Raw genomic sequence first — 17,786 nt, 5'->3', positions numbered from 1 at the left:
TTCTGGTAAAGCCCTTGGCATTCATATCTTTTATTCAATAGCTTTTATTTAAATATATTTATTTTATAATTTTAAACATTTCTAAATCACAGCTGTAATTGGAATTCAATCATCCCAGGCAATAGAAATATCAATTTGGGAGACTCCTGAGAATGGCACAGTGTGGATTGGTAGAGTCAAAAAGAGACTGTCCAGTCCACCCATCCACTTGGCAGATGAGGAGACTGTGGCTGCAGTGAGGGTGGGTGTCTGGGAATGGGAAGGATGAATGGGCTCCAGTGGCTGGTGTTGGAGACACCTCCTGGGCACCTCCTGGCCCCGGCCTGGTCCTGCCCATCAAGGCTGTTGTTGGTACTGGCTCTCGGTGGCCGTGTAGAAATCATCCAGCACACTCTGGATATATTCAAAGGTGGGCCGCTCTTCGGGGCGGTTTTTCCAGCAGCGGGTCATGATGTTGTAGAGCTCCTCAGGGCAGTGCTCAGGTCGAGGCATCCGGTACCCGTGCTCCAGCGCCCTGATCACCTCTGGGTTTGACATTCCTGGGAAGGAGCCGGAGAATTAGAAAGGGAGGGATTGAGAAGTGGGAGCCCAGGGTGGACAGATACAGTGGCCACCCCAACAACCACGGCTCCCCATCTCCCCTTGCAGGCTGAGCCCCTCCCACTGAGAAAGCCAGATGCTCCCTTTGCCAGCTTTCCTTGTGGCTAGGGCCTGGGACCCAGGAAAGAACAAGGGGAGCTGAGGGGGATGTCCGTTGGGAGATTTCCAGGAGATGTTCTCCTTCCTGATTGAGCGAGGCATGGCGCACACCCCTTCCTTTCTTCCTTTGGACACTGGGAGATGACGCAATACTTGGAGTTATAGCAACGAACTTACCCACATGGGGAACACCATCAACTAACTCAGCATCCTGACAGCTGTTCGGCTGCTGAACTAACCAGCCACCATGGCCTGACTTCTTTCGATGGGGAATAATGACTTGCCTCTTGTTTCAGAAACACTTTGTCTATTATTTTTGTTATTTGCTGCCTAGTACATTCAAATGGATACAGGGCTCTATAACCCATTGCCTGGATTACTAGTGTTCTCACAAAACAAAAGTCAGATGGCCAGATTCAAGGTCATCTTGTGAGTGGGACGATTTCCTTGTTCAATTTAGGTTTATATTAGTTACGTATTAGAACAACTGTTAAATGCCTGTGATCCCTGATTTTATTTATTTATTTTGGTACTGGGGATTGAACCCAGGTGTACTTTATCATTGCTACATCCTCAGCCCTTTTTATTTTTTAATTTTGAGGCAGGATCTTGGTAAGTTGCTGAGGCTGGCCTCAAACTTGCAATCCTCCTGCCTCAGCCTCTGGAGCTGCTGGGATTACAAGTGTGCACCACTGTACCTGGCTTCCAATTTTATACTCTCAATCTTGAACTTTAAACTCATGGATTCGAGGGCTCCCTTAGACATCTTTACTTGGATGTCTATATGTCACCTCCAATTTAACAAGGCTAAAACAATTCTTGAATTTCTACTGTTCCATTAAAGCCAGGATAATCATTCTCTATTCTCCTTCCCTGACCTCTCCATCAGCAAGTTATCTTTTCTTCTTCTGAAAAGTAGCATCACTCCATTAGTTTGTCTTAGTTGATGGGGATAGGATTTAAATTCAGTGCTGTATGTGTAAAAAGTCAGGGACTCTTTAAATCCATCTTGATCCTCCCCAGTGTTCTAGTTACAGACACCCCAAGTATTCCCTGAGTCCCAGGCAATCTACATGCATCTGCATTCAATCTACATGCAATCTACTCGGTATTCATCTTTGTATATTGAGTGTTGGGCACTGTCCTTAGACAGGGGGATATATTGATCCATTTGACAAGTCATTACTAAGCCCACTATAGGTCAAGCACAGAGGTGGGCACTGGAGTCACTGGTAAGGAATACAGCCATGATTTCTGGCCTTATGGTCTCGGAATCTGATGGAGAAAATATTAAACAAATACCTGGTTATCAATTAGGATGGACGCCATGAATGAATATAGCATAGAATATTATGAAAGGAAATCACAGGGGAGACATGCTATACTTTAGATGACTGGGGAGGGGACAGCAGGAAGCTGGAGAGGGAGGCAGAGGCCAGATCATGTGGTGCCTGATGGTCAGTGAGGCATTAGGAGGGTTTGTATTAATTATAATGGAGACCGTTAAAGAATTAGGGGTGGAGAAGGCACAAGATCTGATTTGCAGTTTAGAGAAATCTTTTTGGCCACAGATGAAGAATGATCTGTAGGCGAGAGAGGGGAGAAACAGCAGGACAGATTGGGAGGCCACGGTGCTGAGCAAGGTGATGTGGCCTGGGAGCAGGTAAGGCTGTTAGAGGTGGGCAGACGTGGGACGTGTTTCCGGTTGAATGGCCAGGACCCTGTGACTGCTTGGATATGATAAGGGGTGAGAGAGGGGAGAGGGCCGAGGAAGCCCCTAGACTGCAAGCTTAGGAAATTGGGCAGATGGTGGTGCTTTAGTAGAGATGGGAAAGGCAAGGGAAGGTGGAGGGTGAGGATCAAGGACTGTGAATGAAGATACCAGTGAGATGGACCCGGTGCCTGGCCAGGTCCCAAGCCGATGCCCCCTTCCCTACCTGGGTAAGGGATCCGGCCATAGGTGACAATTTCCATCAGCAGGATTCCAAAGGACCAGACGTCTGACTTGATGGTGAAGGAGCCGAAGTTGATGGCCTCAGGAGCTGTCCACTTGATGGGGAACTTGGCCCCTGCAGGGGCGGACAGAGCAGAGTCAGGGGCCTCTGAAGAGCAGTTGGGGCTGAGTCTCTGCTAGGGCGAGGGAACAAACAGGACAGGGCAATAGCTGCTCCCCACAGGGCTGTGGAAGCAGGGGACATCCATCTGCAGGACAGATGGCAAAGGAGAGTGGACACCTTGTTGATTCAAATGATATTCCAGTGAACTATAGCTCAGAAGAATGGAGTCCTAGAGGGCACAGAATGTGGGGACAGAGACTTCACAGCTGGTACCTTGGTCTCCTCAGCCCTGGAAATGGGGGAGGGGAGGACATTGGCTCAAGTCTCTGAGGTCACAGGGTATCTCCTCCCTGCTCCCCACTTCCTTCCACCTGCCCTGGGAGGGGCTCAGTCAGCCTCTCATTAGCGTTTCTCTTAACTAAGTTAGGTGTGGAGGATGCAGATGCTTCTGACTCAGGATGAGCTTACACCTTGATAAAGCCATCGTGATGGTGGAAATCCCATAAATCAAAAGCGCATTGAATCCACCCCACCTCCTGACCATCTTAGCTCAGTCACACAGCAGAGGGTCGGTTGGTTGTTCCCCGGGCTCAGCGGCTCAGCGCCGCAGCCCAGCATGGTGAGAGAGGGCCCTACTGCATATCACTAGTCTGGAGAAGAGATCAGAACTCAAAGTATGCTTCTGCTGGATGTGGATCGCTTTTGCCCCATTGCAAAGTGGAAAAATCATAAGTTGAACCATCACAAATTGGGAGCCATCTGCATGTTCTTTGGATCTGATGAGACCAGCATTATGACTGAGGATTGAGAATGCTCTTGGGGCTGGGACTGTAGCTCAGTGGTAGAGCACTTGCCTCGCACGTAGGAGGCACTGGTTTCAATCCTCAGCATCACATAAAAAGTAAATAAATCAAATAAAGGTATTGTGTCCATCTACAACTAAAAAAATATTTAAAAAAAAAGAAAAAAAGAAACTGCTCTGTGTGTGTGTGTGTGTGTGTGTGTTTCTCCTTCCCTTTCTTCCTTTAGATCTAGAGAGTTTTTATTTCCTGCTTATCTTCTCCTGGTTTAGAAATTACACATCCTCCTTTTTTTAAAAAAAATAAAATTTAACTTTTTAATTTTATTTTTTAGTATTGGAGTGCTTAACCACTGAGCAAAATCCCCAGCCCTTTTCATTTGGTTTTTTTATTTTGAGAGAGGGTCTCACTAAGTTACTGAGGCTGGCTTTGGACTGGCTATCCTCCTGCCTCAGCCTCCAGATCTGCTGAGATTACAGGCGTGTGTCACCACGCCTGACTGGTTTAAACATTTTTATTGAGTCATAACAAACATAAGATTAAAGCGTACAAACTCTAAGGTACAACTTGATGCATTTATATGTATATAAATGCATTTTTACATATAATGCATATTTATACATAAATGCATTTCACTTATATATAAATATTATTATATATAACATATTATTATATATAATATATATTATATAAATATAATAATAATAATGTTATTATATAAATATTATTATTATACTATTATTATACATACATATAATAAATACACACCTTTGTAATCACCATCAGATTAGGGTATAGAACTCTTTAAGCATTAGAAGTCTCCCCTGCTCCTTCCTAATCACTACTTCCCTACTCCAGGTATCCTCTATTCTGACCTCTGTTACTAGAAATGAATTTTGCCTGTTTTTTTTTTTAACAGTTTTTTTTTTTTTTTTTTTTTTGGTACCTGGGATAGAACCCAGGGGCGCTTAACCACTGAGCCACATCCCCAGCACTTTCTTATATTTTATTTAGAAACAAGATCTTGTTGAGTTGCTTAGGGCCTCACTAAGTTGCTGAGGCTGGCTTTGAACTCATGATCCTCCTGCCTCAGCCTCCTAACCGTTTCTTTAACAGCTTTATTGACATACAATTCACAGACCACAGCATCCATGCATTTAAAGTATACAGTTTAATAACCTTTAGAATATTCACTTTTAGAATATTTTCATCACACTCCCCCTGAAATTCCATAGTACTCATTCCTCATTTTTTCCCAACTCTCCACCCCAGCCCTAGGCAGCCACAAAGTCACTTTCTGTGTTTATGACTGCACATTATGTTCTGGACGTTCATATGAGATGTGTCTGTGTGCCTGGCTTTCACTTAATATGTTGTTTCCAAGGTTCATCTATATTGCAGCATCTTTCAATCCTTCATTCCACTGTATGGTCAAATAACATTCCATTGAATGAATAGACCACATTTTGTTTATCTGCTAATCAGTTGATCAACATTGATTAAGGCTGTTTCCATTTTTGGCAACTATGATAATGCTGCTATGAACTTTTATTATGAGTTTCTTTTTATTTATTTATTTTTTATTTCGTATGGACAGAAGCATTCAGCATCAACACTTTTTTTGGGTGATTTATTTCAATTTGATATCATTCTGTAAGAATCATCCATTTGGTTGCCTGTGGGGTTAGAATGTGCTTTGCATTGCTGCCTGGTATTATATTATATTATGTGAATATTTCACAACTTATGTGTCCATCCTACTGTTCATGGACATTGGGAGACTAAAGTTGCCTTTTATTTGGTTTGGTTTGGTTTGGTACCAGGGATTGAACCCGGGGTGCTTTCCCACTGAGCCATATCCTCAGTCCTTTTTTTTTTTTTAAAGAGAGAGGGGGAGAGAGAGAGAGAGAGAGAATTTTTTAATATTTATTTTTTCAGTTCTTGGCTGACACAACATCTTTGTTTTTTGTATGTGGTGCTGAGGATCGAACCCGGGCCGCACGCATGCCAGGCGAGCAAGCTACCGCTTGAGCCACATCCCCAGCCCCTCAGTCCTTTTTTTATATTTTATCCAGAGACAGGATCTTTCTACGTTTCTTAGGGCCTTGTTAAGTTGCTGGGGCTGGCTTTGAATTAGGAGCTCTCTTGCCTCAGCCTCCCAAGCTGCTGGGATTATAGGCATTCACCAGTATACCCAGCTATCAAGTTACTCTTAACCCTAAACTTCAACATGTACTTGCCTCACTAAGTCTAGAACTGATCAGTGCTTCTCAATCTGCTCTGAAATTTCCCTCTCTGGGAGAGATTCGAATCCAAGACACTAGAAAGACCTCACCAGCTTCGTAACACAGAGGTAATATTGGGTATATGGACATTTGCCCTTTGCTGTCACTCTCGCAGGCATCTCCTCTTGGCACTCACTCACAGCCCATCCGAGAGGGCATGTGGGGCTGCAGGTGGCATTCCCTACCTTCCCGAGCCGTGTACTCGTTGTCCTCGATGATCCGTGCCAGGCCAAAGTCAGCAATCTTACACACCAGGGAAGCAGAGACCAGGATGTTGGCGGCTCGGAGGTCCCGATGGATGTAGTTTCTCTGCTCGATGAAGGCCATGCCTTCTGCAATCTGCATCCGAAACGGAGACACTCTCACCCTTGGATCTGGCCCAGCCCAAGAGGTTCTCGCCCTAAACCAGAGCAGTGGGGGGGGGGGGCGGGGATGGGACTGACCAAGTGGGAGAAAAGTGAAGAACATCTGCGCCAGCCCTCCGTCTTGTCAGAAGGGTTCTGGGCTCAGACTGGCATTTCTCTGCGGATCCACCCAGGCTGGGGGATCCTTAAGGCCTGCTCAATTTGGGGGATTTCTCTAGAATCACAAAACTTCCAGAGAGCATTTGAAGTGTCCTCAAGGAAAAAGCAATGCGATGATTTCTCCAGGAGAAGACTCATTTATTCATTCAACAACAATCTACGGAGGGTCTTATGGGTGCCAGACGGTGAGTTGGGCAAAGCTCCTGACGATGGTGATAAGTACCAGAAGGGACAGAGAAGACAGGGTTACAGGACAGGAAGTATTGAGGGCTTGTTGGGTGGTCAGGAAAGTTGGTTGGAGAAGGTGAATTTTTAGCAAAGATCAGAATGATGACAATAAAAAAAGTGTGTCAAATAAATAAGAATATTCCAGGCAGAAATACCAGGTGTAAAGGCCTGGAGGCAGGGATGAGCTGGTGTTCGTGGAACAGTGGAAGAGCACAGAGGCCAGGGAGGATGAGCCGAAGATTCAGAGAACTGAAGTTGAAAGGGAGACCACCAGTTCCAAACAGACTTGCAGTCCAGGAGAGGAAGTTGGATTTTATTCTGATGGCGAGGGGAGATATTAGACTTTGAGCAGCAGTGTGCGTGATTTTTTTCATTTTTTTTTTTTTGGTGTATTATAGTTGTGGATAATGACAGGATCTATCGTTACATATTAGCACATACACAACGTAATAATATAATTTGGCCAATATAGTGTGCATGATTTGATGCACATTTTTTTTTTTTGTATCATAGATTGAACCCAGGAGCACTTAACCACTGAGCCACATCCCCAGCCCTTTCAAATTTCATTTTGAGACAGGGTCTCGCTAAATTGTTAGGGCCTCACTAAATCGCTGAAGCTGGCTTTGAACTCGCCATCCTCCTGCCTCAGTCTCCTGAGCACTGGGATTATAGGTCTGCACCACCACACCCACCTTGATGCAGATTTTTAGACTGTTGTAGCTGCCCAGTGAATAACAGACCATGTGGCGGGTACATTCACGTTAGGTGCCCAGGAAGCCTAAGACACACATGTTTGTGTCTTAGAGACATTTCTCTTCTAAGAGTTTGGATAGAAAATGCTTAAGGTTAATCCTCAGATACCCAGGAAATAACACAATTTACAAACTGGCCTCTGGTCCCTTCAAGCTGGGAATCACCATGATCCCCGTCAGGAAAATACTGAATGTCAGCCTCAAACCCAGGTTAAAGAATCCTAATCTACTGCCCCTAAAATACGCTGCCTCTAAATAACCCTAGAAAGCCGGAGTTCTGGAGGGCTGCATGAGTACAATTCGATGAGGCCCTTTGGGAAGGTAGAGGGCGAAGGGTTTGACCAGACAGACCAAGGCCAGGCCAGGGGCTCAAGGGCTGAGGTGAGCGGGTGGTGCACTTGCACGGCATGGACAGCAGGGGGCATCCGAGGCAGGGGGAACTGAGGTTTGGATTTGGGAACAAAAACTTGAGGGTTTCTGATTTTCTTTGGAGTGGGAGGTGTGGGAGTGGGGAGTGGGGGAATTTCTAAGAAGATGAACCATCAGCAAGAGTTATTAGGCTAATGGCAGGTATTAGGTGGGCTCAGAGTCCTCCTCATTGACTCCACCTGACCTTTTGGTCTAGTACTTTGTATGGTGCAGTCAAAAGGCTGCACTTTTTTAGTACCCACTAGCTGACATCTCTTCATTCTTCTGCCTCACTTTTCTATAAAGGGAGATAATAACAGTCCCTGCCTCCAGGAGGTCATGTGAAGGTTAATTCTCTAAGCCTACATTCAAGGGCTTAGGATCGTGTCTGCCATAGACTATTCTCTTTGACCGTGGCTATCCATGCTCCCAGTTCTCAGAGAGGTTAAGCACCTTGCTCAAAGCTGCACAGGCAGAGATGGAATCAAAGGGATCAATGCAAAACCCTAAGCCCATTTGCTTACAGATCATTTCTTCGAGGCACTGGTACTTGGGTTTGCTTCCAAGAGCATCAGGGAGTCACAGAATTGGAGCTGGACCAATTGGAAAGGATATGCTAGCCTGGGGCTCTTCAAGCTGAATCTTATGGATACCTCCAGGTTGTCTGGGGATCAGGGGAGGAAAGAAGGGCCACATATGAGGCTCCTCCCTGCTTGCTTCCACCAGAGCAGCGCTCTTTTGCCTTATAATTTTATATATTTAACTACTGTATAGAACTTCATTTGACTACATTGGGTGCAGTGGCGCACACCTGTAATCCCAGCCACTCAGGAAGCTGAGGCAGGAGGATCACAGATTTAGAGCCAACCTCAGCAACTCAGTGAGGTCCTAAGCAACTTAGCAAGACCCTGTCTCTAAAGAAAAATTAAAAGGGCTGGGGATGTGGCTCAGCGGTAAAGTGCCCCTGGGTTCCATCCCTGGTACCAAACCAAACCAAACAAAAACTTCACTCCACTAACAGAGCTGTGGCTAAACAATGTTATCAAACTTGGCAAACACGGTTGTGGTCCAATTCCCTTATTGGACAAAGGAAAAACTGAGACCCAGAGTCGTTCCTAGTTCAACAGCCAGTTGATAACGGGACTGGGCACCCTCCTGCTGCAGCGTCTGCTTCTCTAGGCCTGGAGGTAAAAACCAGGTCCCCAGGAAGGCTCTTTCCTGTCCCTGGGCTCAGAGTCACCTCTGCTTCTGGATGTACTGAGGCCTAGAACCTCTTTCCCCACTTTGCTTTGTTTTCCCATCTGTGAAACGGGGAGAGTAGCTTATGTCAGTCTGTGCCCTACCCTGCAAGGTTTCTGCTACTTGATGGTTATAATTTAGCAACAGACCAACTATTATTTCCCAGATGTTAAGGGCATCCCAGTGAAAATACCAGGCCTCCATTTCCATATACCCTTGGTTTCCAGGCTCTGAAAACAGAGCCTTTTGTTAGACCTTGTCAGTGCACTTGGGGTCCTTGATATTTGCATATGCAAATGAGCTCTGCCCTGGGAAGTCCAGAAAGCCCAGCCCCAGGTCCAGCTGCTCCTTTGTTTCCCCTTTGGGCATTTGTTTCCTCTGTCTAGAACACCCTGCCCTTCCTCTGCCTCCTCAGAACTTGTCTTTCACAACAGCTTCCTCTGGGAAGCCCTCTCTGATTGCTCCTGGACCAGGCTGACTGCTTGGCTGTGCAATCCCCCAGCCTCCTGTCCTCCTGGTTTTCCCACAGATAGCAAAGACCATGGGACAAGGTAGAAGTGACAAACACCCAGGCTGGGGAAGATGCACACATCCCTTTATTTTGTTTATTTATTTTTACGTAGTGCTGAGGATCGAACCCAGTGCCTTCCACATGCGAGGTGAGCATTCTACCACTGAGCCACAACCCCAGCCCCCAAAGATGGATTTTTTTTTTTTATACTGGGCAGTTAATAACTATTACTTTTTTTTTTTTTTGTATCAGGGATTGAACTCAGGGGTGCTTAAGCACTGAGCCAAATCTCCAGTCTTTTAAGAAATATATTTTATTTAGAGCCAGGGTCTCACTGAGTTGCTTAGGGCCTTACAAAGTTGTTGAGGCTGGCTTTGAATTCAAGATCCTCCTGCCCCAGCCTCCTGAGCCACCAGGATTACAGGTGTGCGCCACCACAGTTGCTAACCATTGCGTTTTGTTCACACTCTGATCACAGTATGTGTTCAATAACTACTTCTTGAATCAATAGCTGTATTCCTGTCCCTTTCCTCACAGCCTCACCATGAGGCTCTTACCTGGGCTGAGAAGTCGATGAGTTTTGGCAAGGGCTGCTTGCTGCCTTCTCCACTTTTCAAAAAGTCCAGCAGGCTTCCTGCATTGGGGAGGGAGGAGGGACATTTACTATTCTTATTATTTAGTGGATGGTTTAAATTTTTTTATTGCAATTTCTTTGGTGGGGGTACCGGGGTTTGAACTCAGGGGCACTCAACCACTGAGCCACCTCCCCAGCCCTATTTTGTATTTTATTTAGAGACAGGGTCTCACACAGTTGCTTAGCACCTTGTTTTTGCCAAGGCTGGCTTTGAACTCACGATCCTCCTGCCTCAGCCTTCTGAGCCGCTGGGATTATAGGCATGCACTACCAAGCCCGGCTTTTTTTTTTTTGAGACTGGGACTCACTATGTTGCCCAGACTGGTTTTTCCTGGGTTAAGTGCTCCTCCTGCCCCAGCCTCTTGAGCAGCTGGGACTAGAGGTGCTCACACCATGTCTGGCCACAGCAATGGGCTTATGTATTTATTTGCGGTACTTGCGATTGAACCCAGGGTCTTGCACACCTGGGCAGGCGCCCTACCACTGAGCCCCAGCCTCAGCCAGAGCATGGATTTTATAAACGCACTTGCTTACCACGCCTCACGTTTGAGGACTAGAACCTGAGTTTTTCTGAAAGGACTTTCTGGTTGCCAGTGGGGCCCTCTGGCTGAGACGACCCTCTGAGCCTGGGCACCTGGGGTCGAGTTATAAACAAACTGGCATAATTGTATATTTAGAAAAGGGAGTTTTGTGATTTCAAAGCACAAACAGGTTGTGTAAAACGTTTCTGTTGGGCTGGGGCTGGGGCTCAAGTGGTAGGGCGCTTGCCTGGCATGCATGAGGCACTGGGTTCGATCCTCGGCGCCACATAAAAAGTAAAATAAAGATATTGTGTCCACCTAAAACTAAAAAATAAATATTAAAAAAATTTTTTAAAAAAAGTTTTTGTTGATCTCCAAATGGGCAGGGATTGAAAATGGTCATGAAATGGCGACCTAAGAAACAACCCTGGGAAATGCTGAATTGTCACAAGGTGGGCGTGGCCTCCAGCTGATTTTGTTTGTTCTGCTCTTTTCTCCACAGCACCGGGGCCCCAGCGACAGGGGCTGAGGAGGAAAAGAGTCACCCTGGTCTCTGAGGCTCACGGTGAGCCACCAGGGACCCACGTGCCTCTCGCCTCATTGCTCAGGGAATTCCAGCCACGTCCCTCTCCCGGTGGCCCAGGTTCTCCCTTTCCCGTGGTGACCCCATGATCCAGGAGGGCTGGCTGGCTGGTGCCCGCTGGGTGCTTGTGGTCAGGCCTCCTGGCCAGACGTGCAGCCACCTTCGTCTCTGCGGTTCCCAGAATGGGCGGCAGCCGACACCCCCGCCCCCGGCTCCCAGCAGGCGCACCTTTGGCCATGAACTCCGTGACGATGAAGATGGGCTCCTGGGTGACCACCGCGTGCAGCTTCACCAGCTTGTCATGCTGCAGCGTTTTCATCAGGTTGGCCTCGGCCAAGAAGGCCTCCACCGACATACTCCCCGGCTTCATCGTCTTCACCGCCACCTTGGTGTGCTTGTTGTAGGTGGCTGAAGGGGGACACGGAGCAGGGAAGGTGGTTGGAATCTGCTGCCTTCCCTCATCCCTGGTAGACCAACTGCAAACGGACCTCCTCCAGAAAGCCCTTCCTGCCCTCCCAGCCCTTAGACAGGGAGGGAGGGCACAGCTTTGGGCTCAGACAGGTATGAGCTAGAAGACTGGTTTGCTGCTTCCCTGTTGTGTGTACTGGGGCAAGTCACTTAACCTCTCTGAGCTATGGTTTCCTCATCTGCAAAGTGGAAATAATAACCATTCTTTCTGAGGGGCTGTCACAAGATTAAAAAATAATTCCCAAACACCACTTAGGTTACCACACTCCACCACACATCTCACCTCAGTCTTAACACTGTTCTTGAAATAAACTGCAGACTCATTATGCACCTGATGTGGTGTGCCCACCTCTCCAGCCCCGTCCTCTACCACACTTACTCTTGCTGCCTTATACATGAATCACCCTGAGTGCCACTCAGTCCCTTGAGCACCGCCCCTATCCCACCCCAGGGACTCAGACCCTGCTTGTTGATTTCCTGATCCCTTTCATCTTATCTATGCCTTGGCTTCAGGAAGCTCGGGCAGATCTGGGGCCTCCTAGAGGGAGGGTCTGGGGCCCCTCTACTCTGATCCGTCCCACGTTCCTCTCCATATTTCCCTTTTGCCTCATTCTTCTGATTCAGTGCCTGGAATACGCTCAATAAATGTTCTTAAAGTGCGTGGCTCTTCCGCTGAGTGTACGGGGTGGGCGGGGGGAACCGGGTGGCTGCACCCCTGCGGGAGCGAGCAGTGGAGAATCTGCACAGTGGGGCGCGGGGCCAGGAGTCGTGTCCACCCTGCGGCCCGAAGACAGCAGGGGCGCGGGGAATGTGCCTTTCTGAGCACACAATGTCTGAGGAGCTGCTGGGCACAGGACAGGGGCTCAGAACGGCTTGTCCTTGGTGCCAGCCCTGAGCTCACCTGGAAGGTCCAAGCTCCGTTCCCCACTGTTCCCCTTCACCATCCCCAGGGGCCTCTGGGTTCGTGAACCCAAATGGCAGACCGTCTCCACCAGGGGACTCCTCATCTAGGACTCCCACTTCCCCGAGCGAAGCTCCCATCCCAGCAGGCTGGACGTCAGAGGCAGATCAGCGCGTGGACCGTGTGGACCGCAGGGGCATTTGGTTCGCTATCAGAGGAATCCCCCTTATGGCTCTTATTCAAATCCCCGTCCCTGGGCTGGGGAGTTCCTGGAAGCCGACGCACTGTCCCCTCCGGCCCTCCCTCTGGGGCTGTGGACTCTGGGTCCTTACCCATCCAGACTTCCCCGAACTGCCCAGCGCCCAGCTTCTTCTCCAGCTCGAGGGACTCCCGAGGGATCTCCCAGGCGTCTTTCTCCCACGGCTTCTGGGGCTTGGGGGACACACAGGGCACTGACAGCTTCTGGCAGAGCCCGTCCTTCCCCTCTGGAATAGAGTCCCCCGGTCAGTCGAGGACAGCAAGCTCCGAGCCAGCAGGAGCTTCCCCTCAGAGGCCTCCTGGCAGTGTTCTGGCCGATGTCCCACCTGCCTGCCACCAACAGGGATGTTCCCCAGGGAGCAGAGCAGGGCGGGATGCCACTTTTACACCTCTCCCACCCGCTTGCCCAACACACCCAAGGCTTCAGGAGAATCCAAAGCAACTGTTTGTCTGGGGAGGGTAAGAAAGTGCACCCAGAGGTTGGGATTCTGGGGACAGGCCCATTGTGGTGGGACATCTGAAGGCTGGGGTGCAGCTCAGAGGCTGAGCATCTGCCCAGCGTGAGTGAGGCCCAGGCTTCCACCCCCAGCAACACAAAGCAAAACAAATAAAACAGAAGTGTTGCGGGCACAGTGGTGCACTTCTGTCATCCCAGCAGCTCAGGAGGCTGAGGCAGGAGGATCTCCAGTTCAAAGCCAGCCTCAGCAAAAGCGAGGAGCTAAGCAACTCAGTGAGACCCTGTCTCTAAATAAAATAGAAAATAGGGCTGGGGCTCAGTGGTCGAGGCCCCTGGGTTTCATCCCCAGTACCCCTTCCCCCCAAAAAAGCCCACAAATATGTTGAAAACTAAAGACCAAGGGGTGTGGGCTCTGCAGGGCGGGGTGTGGGCTCTGTAGGGTGGCCTGTGGCCCGAGGCCTGACTCACTCTTGTAGTGGGCCACCAGATCCTGCAGGTTGCTGAAGGTGCTCCTCGGGGAAATGTAGAAGCCCCCGTTGTCCAGGGTCCGGATCTTATAGTGCTTCACCGTGTCTCCTTGGTGGGGCTCGTAGTCTCGCACGGACAGAGAGTAGCTCCCTGCAATGGCCAGAAAGAAACCCCTCAGGACAGCACCTCTGGGACCTGCCATCCCCGGTCTGCACCCGACACCCTTTCCCGACACCTCTGCAAAGCTGCTACTGGCGCCACCCTGGCACCCGGGCAGGAGCACACGAGGGCAGAGTGGGCTGTGGCATCATGCTTCCGGGTTCTCACCCTGGTTCTGCCATGTCCATCCATGACACTTTGGGCACGAGGAGACTGTATCGACTCTCTGTGCCTCAGTTTCCTCATCTGTGAGATGGGAACACACCTCCCTCCCTCATCGCAATGCCTGGCCATCAAAAGAAGTGATCTTGTAAAGTACTCAGAACAAACACTCCGTAAATGGTCCCTGTCATCATCACCCTCGGTATTTATGGTATTTATCTACCACTTACATCAGTCTATGAAACAGAAAGTCAAGACATGCCGGGTACAGTAGTGCACCCCAGGAAACCCAGCAGCTCGGGAGGCTGAGGCAGGAGGATCGTGAGTTCAAAGCCAGCCCCAGCAATTTAGCAAGGCCCTAAGCAACTCAGTGAGACCCTGTCTCTAAATAAAATATTAAAACGGCTGGGATGTGGCTCGGTGGTTAAGCGCCCCTGGATTCAATCCCTGGTACCAAAAAACAAAAAACAACAAGCCAGACTATGCAGGAACAAACAAATAAAAGGACAAATCATACAGAAGATCCGATTACTGACATGTGACCACACCGAGGCAGGCTAGGCTGAGCAGGGGTCCCCAAGATGTTCATACCTGGAACCTGGGAACGGGCCACCTTACATGGTAAAGGGGACTTTACACTCAGGATCTGGAGCCAGGGCCATTATCTTGGACTATCTAGGGAGCCCCAGGGTAAGCACAGGTCCCGAGCAGGGGGGGGGGGTGAGAAGGTCAAGGTCAGCAGCAGGAGGTGGAAATAACAGGTTGGAGAGAAGTCAGGAAGGACCAAGAACCAGGGAATGCTGGTGGCTTCCAGAGCCAGGCAGGGAGAGCCTCCAGGAGGGACCAGCCAGCTGACGCCGCGATGCCGCCGCCGCCATGTCCTGAATCCAGTGAGGTCAGACTTCTGACCCCTGGAACTGTATGTAACAAGTTTACGAGGGTCCCAGCCACTGGGCTTGCAGTAATTGTGACAACAACGTAGGAACCTGCTGCACTGTGATCACCTGGACCAGAAACACACAAGTCTTGGAGTCCATGACCACAGTCTGCCATCTGCGAGCTGGTGCCCTTGGCACGTCTTCCACCTTCCTCATAGGATTGAGGGAAGGTTTGTTTTGGATTGATCTTTATTTATGGAGGTGTTGGGGATAGAAACCAGTGCCTTGTGCATGCTAAGGCAGGCACCTGCCACTGAGCCCAGCCCAGCTAAACTGTGAATGACTAACTACTGACTGGGAACTGTTCTAAGCACCCTGTACAAATGAACAATAAATGCAAAGGAATAATATGTATTATAATGAATTATAATTACATTAATGACATTATTTATAATAATGAATAACCCCCATGAGGTAGAGGTTTTATAATATTACCAGCCTTGATTTATAGATGAGGAGATTGGGGCCCAGAGAGATGAAGTAACTCCCCTAAAGCCACACAGGTGGTAAGTGGCATGGCCAGGATTCAAACCCAAGCAACTGGCTCCCTCTTAGTCACTCTGTCCCAGTCCAGATGAGGCTGGCTTGACTCATGCACCATAGGGTGGGAAGAATCCAAAAAACCAGCAGAATGATATTCAGGGGCCTCATGCTGCAATTTTTGTTATGGTGGCTCAGCCATCATGCCCCTGCCGTGGAGGCTATGAAGGCTGGACAAGGGTTGTGCTCCTGCCCCCACCGGCCTGTGAGACTCTGTTTGATTGCTCTGTCCCTGTCTGCAGCATGGACCAGCCCTGTCCCCAAGCTGTCCTGGGCACACCAAAGAGGAGAGCTGCTGGGCGACAGGAAGCCTTGTCTTTCTTTTGATCTCTGTACATTTCCCCCTGGGGCCTCGAGGGGGGCTTATTGGGTGGGAGAAAATAAACAATCTCTGACCTGAAACACTGACCGTGAGTGACACTGTCCTAGTCACAGGGGTCCAGTTGGTCACACTGATGCTTTGATCAATGTTCGCAGAAGGGTTTGCTTTAGGGTCCCGTGAGGTCCCAGTTTATACAACTTGCTTGATTTATGTGAATCAGCAGCACAGAAACCAAACTACAGAAGCTTAACTTAAAGTCGCCCATCCCCTGGGGAAAGCTAGCCTTTGAGGCCAGGTTGTCACACAATGTTTTCAGGCATTGTTCCTGCCCTCCCATCACCACTGAGCAAGATGTCACCTTCAGCGTACAGGGACTTCAGGAGGCTGCTCCAGACAACAGAACCTCCAAACACCTCCTCCAAGGAGCATTTCAGGCAGAGTCCAGAGGAGGCCGGCTTGGGTCTTCCTACGGCCTCACCCTACCCGGTTTCCTTATAGAGGGAGAAATTAGGCTTCTGGACAAGATATATGGTGATTTAAAAAATAATAATAAAAGCCAAGTTGGGCACAACGGCACACGCCTGTAATCCCAGCAACCCGGGAGGCTGAGGAAGGAGGATTGGAAGTTCAAAGCCAGCCTCAGCAACTTAGCAAGGCCCTAAATAACCTAGTGAGACCTTGTCTCTAAGAAATATAAAAAGGGCTGAGGATGGAGCTCCGTGGTTAAGCACCCCTGGGTTCAATCCCTGGCACAAATAAATAAATAAACAAATAAAAGCTAGTAGCCAGATGTGATAGTTCACACCTATACTCCCAGTCTGTCGGGAGGGTGAGGCAGGAGGATCTCAAGTTCAAGACCAGCCAGGGCAACTTAGTGGACTGTCTCAAAATGAAAAGTAGAGAGGGCTGGGGTGTGGCAAGGGTAGAGGCCCCTGGATTCTCCCTAGTACAGGGGGGAATACAAGCTAGCGAAGATCCAGTTTCCAGGGTTGGCTGGATAGATTCCCGAGCCACATGGCTGCCTCCCCAGCTGGGGGCCTGGCCTCCTGGGGCTATGGGGCACAGAGCTTGGACCCCGCCGGCAGAGGGCAGGAGAGAACCGGCTGCCTGGCCACCTGGGTGGGTCGCTCCACCCTCCACGGAGCGCGCTCGCGCTCGGAGGGTGGGGTGGTGGCATCGCGCCTGGGGCACCGGACAAGGTGGGGAGGGCTGGCGTCACCTTTTGTGGTCTCGCTGTCCCGGATCATGAAGGAGCCCAGCACGTTGCCGGGAGCCAGGAGGTGGCGCTCTGCGTCCTTCCTGCTGATGCCCTTGAAGAACCACCTGAGGGAAAGGGACGCAGAGGTGGTGAGCCGGCGCGGTCTGTCCCTCTCACGCAGAGCCCGGGGGCCCTCGGGACTCAGTGGAGGACAAGGGGAGGCTGCGGGCTGGCTTCCTGCAGCATCATTTGACTCTGAGATTTTGGAGAAAACAATCACCGTTTGATGTCCAAACAGATGTTTTGCCAGAGGCAAATCCAGTTTGCTGAGACTGAAGCCTAGGGAACTTGGGGGAGGGACTTCAAAAAATAATGCGGTGTTACAAATGCAAAATGGTCTTTCCAGGGCCACTCAGTCGGAAAGACAGGGAGATGGATAGGAAGACAGAGTCCAGGGACAACTGTCCTAGCCGGCTGTGGACAAGCATCTTAATTTTGCAATTTCACAAGCACGGGTGACCCTGGGAGGTTCCTTCTCAGGGCCCTGGGGTCTGTGGAGTGAGGCCTTGAACTTCCCTAGCTTTTCCGACAATCTTTCTCTGCATATACATAGCTGAAAATAAAGTTGGTATGAATTCCTAGGCTTGAACGTGAGATTGGAAAGAATTTTG

At 49.4% G+C, this 17,786-nt stretch overlaps 1 protein-coding gene across 2 annotated transcripts in view; it reads right to left on the bottom strand.

The window, feature by feature from the left end:
• Positions 1-17,786, bottom strand: part of Hck (HCK proto-oncogene, Src family tyrosine kinase) — a 40,791-nt gene continuing 23,005 nt past the window's right edge. For both annotated transcript variants that reach the window (XM_027945201.2, XM_027945202.2), the window contains exons 6-13: positions 17,137-17,240; positions 13,797-13,946; positions 12,946-13,098; positions 11,473-11,652; positions 10,064-10,140; positions 6,027-6,180; positions 2,637-2,768; positions 1-539 (exon numbers count right to left, since the gene is read on the bottom strand). In XM_027945201.2, coding sequence (XP_027801002.2) covers positions 337-539; positions 2,637-2,768; positions 6,027-6,180; positions 10,064-10,140; positions 11,473-11,652; positions 12,946-13,098; positions 13,797-13,946; positions 17,137-17,240 — 1,153 coding nt within the window. In that variant the 3' untranslated portion in view covers positions 1-336. The remainder of the gene's footprint in view (positions 540-2,636; positions 2,769-6,026; positions 6,181-10,063; positions 10,141-11,472; positions 11,653-12,945; positions 13,099-13,796; positions 13,947-17,136; positions 17,241-17,786) is intronic.

The sequence above is a fragment of the Marmota flaviventris genome, chromosome 2 (assembly GCF_047511675.1).
Source record: "Marmota flaviventris isolate mMarFla1 chromosome 2, mMarFla1.hap1, whole genome shotgun sequence".
Taxonomy (NCBI): Eukaryota; Metazoa; Chordata; class Mammalia; order Rodentia; family Sciuridae; genus Marmota; species Marmota flaviventris.
The sequence above is the reverse complement of the archived record's forward strand: the minus strand, read 5'-3'. Positions and strand labels throughout refer to the sequence as shown.